The following is a 14,852-nucleotide window of genomic DNA, read 5'->3' as shown; positions in this document are numbered from 1 at the left end:
GCTGGTGGTGCTGGTGGCTGCGGCGCTGAGTCATGAGGCTGACTCAACAGCAGCAGACCCGGCACGGAGCCCAGCGGCTCCACGGCCTGCTGCCGCAGCAGGGACTGCCGCTCGGAGGGCGGCTCCGGAGCGCGCCGGCGTCCGCTGCCTCCCCTGGTGCCGAGGGCAGCTTCCTCAGCTGGGGGCTGCCTTGTCACTTGAGTTCATGGTAGTAGAGGTCTCTCCCAGTCTGTGTGGTTGTACGAGTCCCTTGGCTTGAGTTTGCCAGGACTTTGTCACCAGGGACAGCTGGGAATTAATACAGGTCTCAGAGCCCCATGCCCTAGTGAGGCCACATCTGGAGTCCTGGGTTTAGTTCTGGGCTCCCCAGTTCAAGAGAGACAGGGAACTGCTAGAGAGAGTCTGCAGGGCTACAAAGATGCTGAAGGGCCTGGAGCATCTCTGTGAGGAGGAAAGGCTGAGAGACCTGGGGCTGTTCAGCCTGCAGAAGAGCAGCTTGAGAGGGGATTTGCTCAATGCTCAGCAAGAGCTAGAGTGGGGGGCAAGAGGGTGGGGCCAGATTCTTGTCAGTGGTGCCCAGCTGACAGGAGAAGGGGCAGTGGGCACAAACTGGAACCCAGGAGGTTTTATCTGAACAGAAGGAGAAACTTGTTTGCTGTGAGGGTGCTGGAGCCCTGGAGCAGGCTGCCCAGAGAGGTTTTGGAGTGTCCTAATGTGGAGAGGTTCCACCTGGACATTGTGATCCTGGGCAAACTTCTGTGGGGGACCCTGCTTTAGCAAGGGGCTTCTACTGGATGATCTCCAGAGGTCCCTTCCAGCCCCTCCCGTGATGGGAATCTGGGATTCTGAGTTAGTTTTGGCCTCTGGCAGCTCTCCCTGGGAGCTGGAAAGACCTGAGCAAGGCTGGGTCAAAGCTGTGGGTCTGCAGTGGTGCTGGGTGCCATCTTCCCTTGCTGTGTGCAGAAGGTCTGTCTCCTCAGAGGACTCACTTGTTTTACCTTTGCAGAGCTGCTGCTGGTTTTTTGTGCCTCCAGTCCTTCAGCTTCTGCTGCTCCTTGGTCTTGTGTGAAATCTTGTAGATCTGACAGGGGTGACAAACCACATGCTTCACTTGTGTAAAGTTCCCCAAACACCAGAGAAATCCTAATTTTGAAGGGTTTTGTCATGGAGACTTCTGTGTCTCTGGCAGCTCTGACCCTACAGCCTCTCCAAGGACGGGAGCAGGGGGAGGTGGAGGAGGTTGGGTGTAGCTGGAGATACCACAAAAGGAGATCTTCAGTGGGTTGCATGCCATTTGAATCTAGTGCTGGTCCAGCAGCAGCTCACAGCTCCTGTTCTCTCTGGGCTGGGAATGGTGACCAGTGTGTGGTTTACAGCGCTGTGGCTTCTGGTCATGGGATTTCTCGGCATCTCTGGATAGTTTTGTTGTTGTTGCTGCCAAAGTCGTTTGAGTTGAGCCAAGTGTCAGGGCAGGCAGTGCTGCCATGTCTGGGTAGGTAGTGGTGGTGATGCCCATGGCTGGTGGAGGTGAGGGACCTGCTGTGGTGCAGGGCAAGAGGAGAATCCTTCTTCTGGAGCTGGCAAACAGCAGCTTCAACAATGGCATCATCAGCATCTGTTGTGACCCTCTATTGTGGCTTGTGATGGTCATCTGTTGTGACCTCTGTTGTGGCTTGTGATGGTCATCTGTTGTGACCCTCTGTTGTGGCTTGTGATGGTCATCTCACCTGGACAGGGTGGGGATAGGTGACTAGGCTGTGGATGCGGAGGAGAAATGGGAAATGTGGCCTGAGATCCTAACAGGATCTGCAGCCAGGGTGAAGGTCCTTCAGCTGTCCTGTCTCCTGCTTTGAAACAAGAAATAAAAGCAATGCCTGCTTTTGTGTTCTTGAATGATGAAGTAGGAGTAAGCTGGTGGAACTGCTCCATGTCCCCAGCCCTCCTGTGTACCCAACATCTTGCCATCTCTTGCCACCCCTCCCAGCTGCCTGTCACGCTCTGCTGACATTTGGAGAGGATGTTGGTGATCCCCAGTTGTGGGCTGGCACTGCTGTGGGGCTGGGACAATGTCCCTCCATCCAGCTCCCTTCTAATTTGGGATGGTCAGCAACTCCCTGAGCTCCCTTCCCGAGCAGGCAGCAGGTCTCTGAGGTTTGTGTTGCAGTCACCTCGATTTATTTAGCCCCCACCACCTATTTATTTAGCAAGCAGCCCCTGGAGCAGCCACTGCTGCAGTTGCTTCTACCCCTCTGCAGAGACCTGAGTGCTCACCCCAGGGCTCCAGCTTAGCACAGGAGGGGTTTGCTTTTGGAGCAAGAGAGACACAACCCCAGCAAGTCTTCTGAGGAAATCTGTTCATGACAAACTTCCCCTGACTCCTGAGGGCTGTCTGGGAGCCCAGGGGCTTGTAGCCAGCTGAGGAATCATAGCATCATGGAATGGTTTGGGTGGGAAGGGACCTTTAAAGCCTATCTAGCCCTTGTACAGTCAGCAGACACATCTGCAACTAGAGAAGGTTGCTCAGAGCCCCAGACAACCTGACCTGGAATAGTTCCAGGGATGGGGCATCTCCACCCCTCTGGGCAACCTGGGCCAGGATCTCATCATCCTCAGTGTAGAAAATTTCTTCCTTCAATCTAAATCTATCTCTTTTAGCTCACCCCTTGTCCTGTCACAGCAGGCCCTGCTAGAAAGTCTCTTCCCAGCTGATCAGCCCCTTTGAGCACTGAAAGGCCCCAGGTCTCCCTGGAGCCTTCTCTTCTCAGGGCTGAACAACTCCAACTCTGTCAGCCTGGCTGCACAGCATAAGAATTCCAGCCCTTGCATCATTGCTGTGGCCTCCTCTGGCCCTGCTCCAACAGCTCCTGTGCTGAGGACCCCAGAGCTGGACCCAGTACTGCAGGTGGGGTCTCAGCAGAGCAGACCAGAGGGGCAGAACAGAATCCCCTCCCTCCACCTGCTGCTCACGCTGCTGGCGATCAGCCCAGCACACAGCTGGCTCTGGGCTGGGAGCGCATGGTGCTGGCTCATGTGGGCTTTTCAGTGGGTCCAGCTTTAATCAGGGAGGTGCTGCTGGGATGGGCATGGTCAGCAGGAGCTCGCCTTGGAGCCTAAAACTTCTGCTGCACCACAGCCTCCTTCCTGCTAATCCACTGAGTATGTTCTGTGACACTAATTACTGGGTCGGAAAAAGCTGGATGAATCAGCTGACCTAAACCATGGTCCTCTCCTGGAGCTGGCTCAGGGGTTGTGAGTGTGCTGAGGGACATTCCATGGGAACAGCCTCCTCACAAGTTGTGGGGCTGGTGAGAGGGAATCTGTGAGAAGCAAATCTCTGGCAGCTTTATTACCAAATGCTTCTGCTCCCCCAACCTGCCCATTTGTGCTTGTGGCTGGCTTGGCTCTGCTGTGTGCAGCTGGGGGCTCTGCTGTGTGCAGCTGGGGGCTCTGCTGGGCCCCCCTGCTTTGGGCTTTTCTTTGCTCCTATCACTTCAGTCCTTTGACTAAAATAATCAAGAAACTGTTCTCACCTAGCAACCGAGCAGAGAGTGCATGTCAGAGCTGCTCCCATCTGAACTGGGCTCCATAAAGCTGGTACAGTGTGGCCAGCCTGGCAAGCACCAGCCTCCGGATCCCCCTGAGAACCTCCCTGGCTGCAGCAGCCATGTGGGAAGGGCTGTGCAGAAAAGCAGGTCGCTTTATGATGGGAGCTGCCATAAATCTCCCTCCTCCCCCCACCCCTCATCACCTCCTTAACATGCAGAGTGAGAGGTTGCCGTGTGCTGTGTCTCTGTGAACCAAAAAAAATCTATCAGTGATGGCTTTTTCCTTCATCCAGGAGCTTTTATCAGCACTGTCTGCAGAGTGTCCTGCTCCCAGGAGGGGAGGGCTGGCTGGCTGGGTGTGCCCAGCCTCCTCTCCCCAGCCTCCTTTCTCCACCTCTGTCTGTCTGTTGGGAATTGAAATGTTTGGACCTGAAAATTGGTGTCTCAGAATGATTCACATTTAGCATGGAGATTGTTGTTTCTGATCTGAGCCTCTCAGCTCTTTCTCACAGGGGTTTGTTGCCCAGTGGCCGCTCGGGTGAGAAGATGCTTCACACATCTTTGCACAGCTCTGTTATCTGCAGTGCTCAGGCAAACCTCTGGTTTTGGTCAGGCATTGGAACAGGCTGCCCAGGGAGGTGGTGGAGTCACCATCCCTGGAGGAGTTCAAAAAACATGTAGACATGGCCCTTCAGGACAGGGTTAGTGGGCACGGCGGTGTTGGGTTGACTTGCAACCTTAGCGATTCTGTGATTCTATCACACAGCTCTCTGGACAAGTTATACCTTTAAAACCACTCCAGCCACTGGGGTCAGGGCCTGTTGAGTCCTCTGTTCCCAGGGAACAGGGAGGAGTGGTGAGGCTGGTGAGCTCAGCCCCGTGCACAGGGCCCTGATGCAGGTATAAACAGCCTTGATCCTCCCACCAGCACCTCTCTTCTGCTGACATCTCCACCATCCCTTCACCTTAGCCATGCAGGATGAGGTCTATCTCAGAACCCTCTCTACCATCCTTTAGACTGGGAAACAGGAGCAGCTCAGGGTGCTTTGTCACTGTTCTGCTGAAGGAGACCCTGCTACAACATCTCTCATTTTCCTTCTTGGTTTCCTTTCCTTTACTTGGCCAAAAGAGCAACCATCACTTCCTGTCTGCCCCACAGCTCTATAGTGTGTCCATGAACCACGGTGCAACACCCACCTGCTCCCTGCACTGCCCTCAGGTGCAGCTCTGCAGCCCAAGCACACCATGTTCCTCTGCTCTGTGGTGGTCTCCATGCCATCATGCCAGCCCCCTTGGCCCTTTTCACCGTGCTCTTCACAGCCTCACACTCTCTTGCCTTCTGTTCTGCTGACCTGCTGCCCTCTCTTGTTGATGTGCCCATGCTGTTGTGCTGCTTCCCATCTCACCCCGCTGCTGCTGCTCTCCTGGGTGCTTCTCTGTCAGTTCTGGGATGCCCCCAGAGCCTCAGGATGTGTTCATACCATGCTGCTTTTCAGCTCCTAGAATCGCAGAATGGTTTGGCTTGAAAGTGACCTTAAAGATCATCTACCTCCAGCACCCTGCCGTGAGCAGGGACACCTTCCAGCAGACCAGACTGCTCAAGGCCTCATCCAACCAGGTCTTGAACAGCCCCAGGGAGTGGTGTCATGGCTTATGCATGGTCATCGTGCCTTGGTCCATGTCTGCAGATGCCCTCTGAGCATCCCTGTGTGTTGGGGCTCAGGGCTGCCCACGCTGGGGTTAAAGCTGCTTTCCCCTTCTGGGAACCGCCATGCTCCAGAAGCTTTCATGCCCTACAACTTCTGCAGTGAAAATGAGTCTCTCTTACACACACCAGGCCGTGGCTGGGGACAGCAAGAGGCGGGTGTGTGTCCCTGGGGGGTGCAGTGCAGGCTCGGTTGCTGCCTGTGCCCTTCTCATTGATTCTCATTGATCTTTTGTTTGCCTGCTTGCTCGGCAGAGGAGCCGGCAGCTGCTTCCTCCGTGCAGCGCTCGGCTGCGCAGCCCCAGCTGCTTATTTGGGAATGGTATTTCTCCTCAGGGTCCCACCTTCTCCTGCCTGTGGTGTCATGTCAGAGCAGCTCCAACGGACGCTTTTGGCATGACAGGGAGCTACACACTCGGCCTCCTGCACAGCTTTGGCGTGGAGCTCCTGTCCGCGCAGCCTGACAGCGCCTGCCGAGAGCTCCAGGAAGATTCTTCCAACGCAAATCTTTTCTTTTCCCTTCCTTGCTTCTCTCATAGAATCACAGAATGATAGGGGTTGGAATGGTCCTCTAGAGATCATCCAGTCCAAACCCCTGCTAAAGCAGGGTCACCCACAGCAGGTTGCCCAGGATCACAATGTCCAGGCAGGTTTGGAATCTCTCCAGAGAAGGAGACTCCACAACCTCTCTGGACAGCCTCCTCCAGGACTCCAGTACCCTCACAGCAAAGTTTCTCCTCCTGTTCACATGGAACCTCCTGGGTTCCAGTTTGTGCCTGTTGCCCTTTTGCTTGGCATCACTGACAAGAGTCTGGCCCCATCCTCTTGCCCCTCACCCTTTAGCTCTTGCTGAGCATTGAGCACCCTTCCAGGCTGCTCTTCTGCAAGCTAAACAGCCCCAAGTCTCTCAGCCTTTCCTCCTCACAGAGATGCTCCAGGCCCCTCAGCATCTTTGTAGCATCTGCTGAACTCTCCAATACTTCCCTGTCTCTCTTGAACTCAGGAGCTCAGAACTAGCCACAGGCTTTCAGATGCGGCCTCACCGGGGCAGAGCAGCGTGGAAGGAGAACCTTCCTCAACCTGCTGGCCGCATTCTTTTTCATGCACCACAGGAGACCATTGGCTTTCTTGGCCACAAGGGCACATTGCTGGCTCATGGTGGACTTGTTCACCATCGCTGTCAGTTCCTTCTCACTCCTGTCTCCCATCTTGGACCAGGAGTTTGGGGTTTGCACACAGAGCCAGCTCCACAGCACCAAATCCCTGATGCAAAGCAGCACCTACCCGGGACCTCCCCAGCACCACCAATGGGCTTCCAGCAGCCCAGGATTTCTGCTCCCTGTTGCAGCAGTGTGAGCATTGCATGAGCTTGGAATCTTACTTTGGGCATGAGAACCAGCTTCAGGCTAATGCTCAGACCTCTTGTTCCTGGGAACCTGCTCCTGCAGTGCCTGATGGTGCTGGGTTGCCCGGCTGCATTCCAGCCGCAGCTCTGCCGGCATCCTGCTTTTCCCCTTTAAGCCGCCTGTGCGGTTCCTGCTCACGTCAGCGCCGGGGAAGAGCCGAGCAGGATTCCCGAGTGGAAGCACAGCAGTGCCAGGCTGCATTCTGCTCCAGAGCTTTGCAGGAGGCTGCTTTAAAAATAGCAGCCTGGAGGAGTGGCTCCTCACCGGCCAGGCTCACGGCTCATCACTGTGGTCCCACTAGGATCAGGGTGCATGGTCCAGCCACCATCTCTGGTGATCAGCTGTGAGAGAACCTTCTCCGGAGTGAGAAAGCTCCATTCCAGCCCTGTCTGGACATCATCCTGGGCAACACGTGCTGAGTGACCCTGCTTTATCAGGGAGGTTGAACTAGATGATCTTCAGAGGTCTCTTCCAACCCCCACCAGACTGGGGTTCAGTGTGACCATAGCAAGGGTGCTCCTTGCCTGCACACCCCCTTGTACCTCTGGGTTTTGTGCTTCCATGCAGGGACTGGCCTTGCCTGTGTTCTGTTTGCTGAGGCTTTACCCACTCACAGCCTTTCTCTTGATGTGCTCCACACTGCTGCAAGGTGCTGGAGAAAAGCATTTAATGAGCAAAGGAACAGCTGCAGGAGCTGGTGGCACTTGATGCCATTGAGAAGAGATCTTCTTGCAGGTGCTCCTTTTAAATCTACTGAAAATTGGATTCTGAGTAAATTGTGGATTGAAATAAAACACATTTGCAGCTCTGTTAGCCTGGGAGCAGCCAGGGCCAGGGAAACCAGCCCAGAGGCTTCCTGGGCTGGGCTCTTCTGCTGAGCATGGGAAGCAAAGCTGCTGGTAGAACAGCATGACCCATATCCACTGGGAGAACCTCCTTCTCCCATTCTTCCTGTTCACGTTTCAGATCCTCTTAGAGTCTTTGCTTCTACCCGAGCAGCATACCATGCAGGCAGCCTGAGGCTGGCATGCTGCCCACACCAGGACTTGTGTCAGCACTGGGAGCCATCAAGGGGTCGTTGAATCATTTTGGTTGGAAAAGACTTCCAAGATCGTCAAATCCAAGCACTGCTTGGTCACCACTAAACCATATCCTCAGCACCACATCTTCATGAGGTGCCCCAGGGATGGGGACTCCTCCACTGCCCTGGGCAGCCTGAGCCAGGCTTTGACAACCCTCCCCTTTTTGGGGAAGAAATTGTTCCTCATGTCCAACCTAAACCTCCCCTGCGGCAACCTGAGGTTGGTTCCTCTTGTCCTATCACTTCTTCCTTGGGAGAAGAGACCAACCCCCACCTGGTTCCAACTTCCTTTCAGGGAGTTGTAGCATTCTTTGCTCCAGGCTGAACAAGCCCAGTTCCCTCAGCTGCTCCCCGCCAGACCTGTTCTCCAGACCCTTCACAAGCTTTGCTGCCCTTCTCTGGACATTCTCCATCGCTTATTGTCCTTGGAGCAAGGGGCCCAAAACTGAACCCATTATTTGAGGTGTGGCCTCCTCAGTGCTGAGTCCAGGGGGACAGTCAGACACTGGGCTTTGTGCTGCTCCTTATGCAACCAGTGCAGGAGGAGCAGCCGGCGACCTACTTCCCCCAAACGCTCAGAGAAGTCGGATTAAGCTGTGTGCCGCGGCAGGCAGGAGTCTCGCTGCGGAGGGGATGGTGCTGTGCTTCTCTGCTGCTTCCGCCCCGGAGCTCTCAGGGGAAAGGCTGAGCAAGGCTCTGCACTGGAGGAGGAAATCCCTTTACTGCAGGGCAGGAGGAGCCACCGAGGAGCAAGGTGCCACGGAGAACAGGGCTGGGTAGGATCCTCCAGCAGCAGGGTCCCAGAGAGTGCCAGGGCTGCTGCCTTCCTGCTGGCAGCGTGCAGGATCCAGAGTCCTCAGCTGCCTCCCCACAGCGGGCGCGAGCGCGGCAGCCGCTCTCCGTTTATTTTTATCTTGTTGATCACATGCTCTTGATGTGAAATGTTCTGTGGAGGAGGAAATTTCTGCCACTGCGGAATTGAGAAGAGTTTAGGGGCTTTTGGTTGAACTTGGTCATCAGGTTGGGCAAATCAGAGGCTCTTGCTGGCAACTCGCAGCAGCTGGGTTGTATTAACAGCTGTGTTTGTCTTCTAATTGTGGCTCCTTCCACACGAGCACGTGGAGCAGCCCCTCTGCCACATACCCTCCTTATGCTGCCTGCTGGCACTGGCCAAGGTGGGGCCTCCTTGAGTGTCTATCCATGTCCCCCTTGGTGTCGTGGCTGGATGTGGAGAATCCAAGCCTGGCTGAGCTGGGTTTAACCAACCTGCTTTGAACCACCACTCAGAGCCTCGTGAGGAGGAGGAAGGTGCTGTGTGTGCTGAGCAAGTGTCCTGGTGCTTGGGGCGAGGATGTCTGGCTGGACACGTGGCTCCTGGACCTGCCCAGGCTAAATTGTTTTCCTACCATAAGCATGTTGAGTTAAATTTTATTTTAAGCCATTAAAAACTTCTCCACTTCCCTGTGATCTGATTTCATCTTGTAGCTCAGTTACGGCTGCCAGGGCAACCGAGCGTGGCTCTGGAGAACTAGAGCAGGGCTCTCCTCCCTGCACAGACATGTTTCCAGGGGTGTGTCTGAAGAGGGGTGCCCCATGCTGGCTGGTTGAAAAGGTTCCCTGGGACAGGGATGTTATTTCTTCAGTGGGCAAGGTTCCAGGAGCGCAGGGTTGGTGGAAACCACAGAATCATGGAATGGTTTGGGTGGGAAGAGAGCTTCAAAGGCCATCTGGTCCAACCACCCTACAGTCAGCAGGGACATCTGCAACTAGAGCAGGCTGCTCAGTGCCACAAACAACCTGACCAGGAATGGTTCCAGAGATGGGGCATCTGCCACCTCTCTGGGCAACCTGGGCCAGTGGCTCACCACCCTCAGTGATGAAAATTCTCCTTTCTCTCTAGTCTAAATCTTCTTCTTGTAGTTTCAAACCCTTCTCCTGTCACAAAAGGCCCTGATAAAAAGACTGTGCCCGTGCTCTGGATGAGACCTTTGAAGCAGGAGAGCAGCAGAGGATGGCAGTTCTGTGCCTGGGAAAAGGTTTTGGGAGCTGCCTGCTTGCTGCTGGTGGTACGAATCAAGTTGGAGCAGTGGGGACAATCCCCACATGCTGCTGCACTCATCTGCCAGAGACTTTTACTCTGCTGGCAGCTTGGTGAATGAAGGAGGAAACCTGTGTTGGGCCCAAAGACCAGTGATCAGATTTAAACCCTTCTGTCACTTGGTGTTTCTTTCTGACCCGCTGGACTTTGTACAAAGGCAGAGCTTTGTGCTGGTGACCCACATTGAGTTGGGCAACATCACAAATAGGAGTGATTGAGCAGAGCCAGGTTGCAGGATTTGCCTTCCCCCAGGCTATTGGACCCTGCCCTGGCACAGGTGGTAGAGAGGAGACAGGGTGCAGCTGGTCCCTCAATCCATTCAACTTCCATCTGTGTGATGTTACAAATCCCCTTGGGCCGCTCCATCTCCTCACACAATTTGGACTTCCAGATTTAGGATGCTGGAGCTGGGGCCTGGGCAAACGCTGGGCTTAGTGGATTTTCACAGAATCCCAGCATGCTGAGGGTTGGAAGGGACCTCTCTGGATCAGCTAGTCTAACCCCCCTGCTAAAGCAGGGTCACCCACACCAGGTTGCCCAGCATCACAATGTTCAGGCAGGTTTGGAACCTCTCCAGAGAAGGAGACTCCACAACCTTTCTGGGCAGCCTGCTCCAGGGCTCCAGCTACTTCTCCTCCCTGGCTGATGGGAATTGCAGCCTTGGTTTCTTGGAGAACGTTATCAGACCTTTACTTGTTTGCAGACTCGCTTGTATCATCCCTCTGACGCTCTCTGCAGATTCTCAAAACATCTTCAGCAAAATAACAAGCATGTTTAGAGTCAAATGTTTGGCTCGAAGCAAGCTGGAATTCTTGGTGTCCGTAGCAGCAGCAGCCCACGTGGAAGCGCTCCAGTTCGCAGCGTTCCTCTTCAGGGGGTGCTTGCTGTGATAAATAACCTCCTTGATTCCTGTCCTCTGGCAGCAACCCAGCGACTAGCAGTCCCTGGTGGGGCTGATCCTGGCAGGACCTGGTGGCTGGGGGACGTTGGAGACAAAACTCCTTTCTCATTTGTACTTCAGAGTCGCAGGCAGGATTTCCTTTCTCCAAGACCGAATGTGGTGGGCTTGAGAGCAGCATTTCCATTCACAGGGGAGCTTCTGAGCAGCTCATCTGTGTGTTGGTGATGCAGCAAGCTTGAGTTTCTCAAGCAGCCTGATTCAAAGTGGCACTGGAGCATGAGATGGGAGGACAGGGAGCTGCTCACAACAGCGGTGTTTGAGAATCATCAGAGCTGTGGCTGCCAAGAGCACCCAACGGGAGCCCTGCAGTTATGCCGGCTACAAACTCTGCTGGTGCTTAGAAAGGGATGTGAGCAAAGCTGGGTTGTCCACCCACCCACACCATCTCTTCCTTAGATTTCTTAGGGGGAGTTAGGACAGCTGGGAGGTAGGAGACAGCTTGGGTCACTGGAGGTGCTGGGGGAGGCTGGGTTTTCTTCTCATCCTTGCCAGCAGCAAATACTCTGCTCTGGCCTTTGTAGCTGGGTGATGGAGGAGACCCGACATCAGGCTGAGTTTTGGAGGCTGACAAGCTGGGCATGGGAGTTTCTTCCCTTCTGTTCATTTGGGATGTTTTCAGAAGGATGTAGGAGTAGATGTGGCTAAGTGGCAACTGGCTCACTGCGGGTTGGTGCTCTGTGCTAGGCTGGAAGCACCACTTTGGGAGGAGAGGGTCAACCCAGTGCTCCCTAGGCCTGCAGAGTCCTGGGTTTGATGAAGATGAGGGGGTGAGATGGCAACATTTCCAAGCTGTCAGCCTCTATCTTGGTAGTACACTCTGTTGATGCTTGTAGATGCCTCCAGTTCAGGCCATGCTGTGGTGTTGTAAGGTTGCATATGCTCCTCAAAGCACCATGGCATGAAATGGAGGCTCCTAGAAGTGAGATGGAAGGTACAGTACTGGCAGTGACCCCACCAAGGACCTGCTCCCTCTGTCTTGTGCTAGTCTGTGATGGTGGGGGGAGACCTGGGAGAGGCTGTTTGAAGAGCTGGTGAGAAGCAGCAATCTCAGTGGTGTGATCCTGGGTAGCTGCCTCAGGAACCAGTGCTCCCACCACAGGGATGAGTCCTTCACTGTAGGCTTTTCAGTTTGAGCTGAGACAACAGAGCTGGAGAGCACTTTGCTTAGAAATGGTTGTGGGGTTTGGTTGCAGTGCCCTTCACAGCCTGTGCTTCTGTGCTTGCAGAAAAGCAGGGTCCAGAGCGGAAGAGGATCAAGAAGGAGCCTGCCACCAGGAAGCCTGGCTTGCTCTTCGGCATGGGCCTTTCGGGCATCCGGGCAGGGTACCCGCTCTCCGAGCGCCAGCAAGTTGCTCTCCTTATGCAGATGACAGCAGAAGAGTCTGCAAACAGCCCAGGTGAGATCCAGAGGGTGGTTTGGCTTGGGGCTTTGGGCAGAGCTTGCAGCAAGAGTTTCGCAACTACCCCATCCCTAGGCTCTCCAGGTGGTTCAGGTGCTCCTCACCAGCAGCAGAGAGGAGCTGCCGGGGGGGATGCTGTGCTGCTCCCAGGGGTCTCCTCGCTCCCAGCACCAAGGGTGGGATGCTGGAGCAGGGCAGCAGGATGTAGATGCTATCAGGGTTCACATGTGGCTGTGGCCACCCTTCCTTCTTCCTGCAGACGATGTTTCATGAGCCCAATCAAGGCCACCCCTGAGCCTTGGTTCCAGCAGAGCCTCCCCCACATCAAGAGCTTCATGTTTTCAGGCTCAGTAGGAGAATATTGTGAATAAAGTCGCAATATCCTTCTCCACGGGCTTTTTAATGTGTCTTCATGTGGAGAGGGAGAAGACATGTAAGCACTGCAGCTGCAGCCTGAGCTGTGGAGCAGCTGCAGCACGTTCACCACGGATTTTGTATTTTGGTCATCTTTAGCTATTGAATCCCTGACCCTCCCCCGCCCCCCCGGGGTTTTTAGAGGCCCTGCTATCTGTGTGCTCACATCTGCATCCTACACTCCAACACTGAAGCTTTTACCATGCAGTCTGTTGTTGTTAGCACCCAGCTAGCTGCTTGTGGTGCTGTTCCGTGAGGAAAAAAACAAAGGCAGAAAGCTATGTCATCTTCACAGCACTCAGCTGTCCTTCCAGGAATTGTGTCAGCTCCTCCCAGGGCTGTCAGGCCTCACATGGACTTGATAAAAGGCCACCTCCCCTAGGAACTGAGGGGTTAGGGTAAAGAGCTGCATTGTCTGCTGTGAAATCATGGAATTGCCCTCGGTCTTTGCAAGCACTGCAGTTGTGTCATAGAATCCCAGAATGCAGGGGTTGGAAGGGGCCTCAGGGGATGATCTAGTCCAACTTCTCTGCTAAAGTAAAGTATTAGATCTAAGCTATTAGATCAGGATCACATCCAGGCAGGTTTTGAAAGTCTCCAGAGGAGACTCCATAACCTCTCTGGGCAACTTGGTCCAGCGCTCTGTCACCATCAAAGAAGTTTCTCCTTAAGTTGAAGTGAAACCTCCTGTGCCTGCAGCGGGCTTTGGCAGGCTGCAGTTAATATCTGCATTGTACACACACAGGCTTTCCTCTCTCTGCTCTTCAGAGGTTCTGCTGCCTGCCTTGTGGTGAGACTTCTGGGGAGAAGTGAGACGAAACACGCTCCAAGAGCTCCCTCTAAGGGTTTAGGGCTTCCTTTGAATCCACACTTCTTCTGTTTCCTCCACGCAGTTGACACAACACCAAAGCATCCCTCTCAGTCTACAGTTTGTCAGAAGGGAACTCCTAACTCTGCCTCCAAAACCAAAGATAAAGTAAATAAGAGAAACGAGCGAGGAGAGACTCGGCTGCATCGAGCTGCCATCCGAGGAGATGCCCGGCGCATCAAGGAGCTCATCATCGAGGGTGCAGATGTCAATGTGAAGGACTTTGCAGGTAACCAGCCCCTGGCATGGTGGGCAGCCCATGATGCCAACCTTTCCCCACCTGGTTGTATATTTCACCCCCAAGAACAGGCCCACCACCAAAAGCAGTGGCTTGGTAACATGGGTTTGGTACCTGTGGAGGGACTGTGCAGGGACTGTTGCCCTGTAGGGAGGAAGAAGTCTGGCTGCCCTTTAAAAAAAAGCCCCAAACTGCTACAGATTTATCAAATCTCTAAAAAGCATCAATTCCCTTGTTGGAGCTTGGGAGCTAAATCCCAGATTGTCCTGTCTGCCCTGAACATGCTTTTATCTAGGGTGGTGATGCTGGGCTGGGCTTGATCCGTGGGGATCCTGGAGCTGCCATGGCTTCACACTCTTGACACCATGACCAGGTCCCTCTGCTGCGTTCTCTTGTGCCCTTCTACATGGATGCCCTCTTGGAAGTGTGGAGGGAGGTTGCAAAGGCATGTGGGGAGGTTTTTTGCTTCCAAATAGAAGGAATAACCTGCACAAAACTACTGCACAGAGTGGGTTTGTAAAGCCTTTGCTCCAGACTTGAATGTCTGATGCCTACAGAGTTCTGGGATTTGTTTTTAAGTACCACACATGAGGGTGCTGCTGATGCTACCAATGTGAAGGTCAAGGTTAGGCTGCCAGCTGTGCCAGCCAGGTGTCTGGATTAGAAGAGATGCTGACCATCAGCTGAGGGGCACCACCACCTCTGCTTCAGTAGTGCTGCCAAGCTTCTGTGGTGGAAAGAATAAGGAGCAAGGAACTTGGATGTAGGGCTGTGGCTGCAGCCAAGCCTAAGATGGGGACAGCCCTAAGATGGTGGCTGTGGGATGGCCAGGGGTGCTGTGATGGGGCTGAATCAGCATGAGGCAGCCTCTCCTCCAGCACATCCAAGAGCTTGACTTTGCTCATTGCTGTCCCTCTCACACAATTTTTGGGCTATAAATAGCTAAAGCACGTTCCTCCTCCTCCATGATTAATAGCAGTGCAAGTCCAAGCCCTGGGTTGTGATCAATTCTGGTCACAGCTGCCCCTTTCCAGTGCTCCCAGTGAAGGTAAGGGAATAAGCTCCCACGGTGCTATCAGCACACGTGCTGGGAAACTTCAAAACAGTTCCTGCTCCCAAGCAGCCTGTTTGAACAC

General features: G+C 54.2%; 1 protein-coding gene across 3 annotated transcripts in view; it reads left to right on the top strand.

The window, feature by feature from the left end:
- The window catches only part of ANKRD11 (ankyrin repeat domain containing 11), a 170,621-nt gene that overhangs the window by 142,140 nt on the left and 13,629 nt on the right, over window positions 1-14,852 (top strand). For all 3 annotated transcript variants that reach the window (XM_054170026.1, XM_054170024.1, XM_054170025.1), the window contains 2 exons: window positions 12,023-12,193; window positions 13,504-13,707. In XM_054170026.1, coding sequence (XP_054026001.1) covers window positions 12,023-12,193; window positions 13,504-13,707 — 375 coding nt within the window. The remainder of the gene's footprint in view (window positions 1-12,022; window positions 12,194-13,503; window positions 13,708-14,852) is intronic.

The sequence above is a fragment of the Dryobates pubescens genome, chromosome 19 (assembly GCF_014839835.1).
Source record: "Dryobates pubescens isolate bDryPub1 chromosome 19, bDryPub1.pri, whole genome shotgun sequence".
Taxonomy (NCBI): Eukaryota; Metazoa; Chordata; class Aves; order Piciformes; family Picidae; genus Dryobates; species Dryobates pubescens.
The sequence above is the reverse complement of the archived record's forward strand: the minus strand, read 5'-3'. Positions and strand labels throughout refer to the sequence as shown.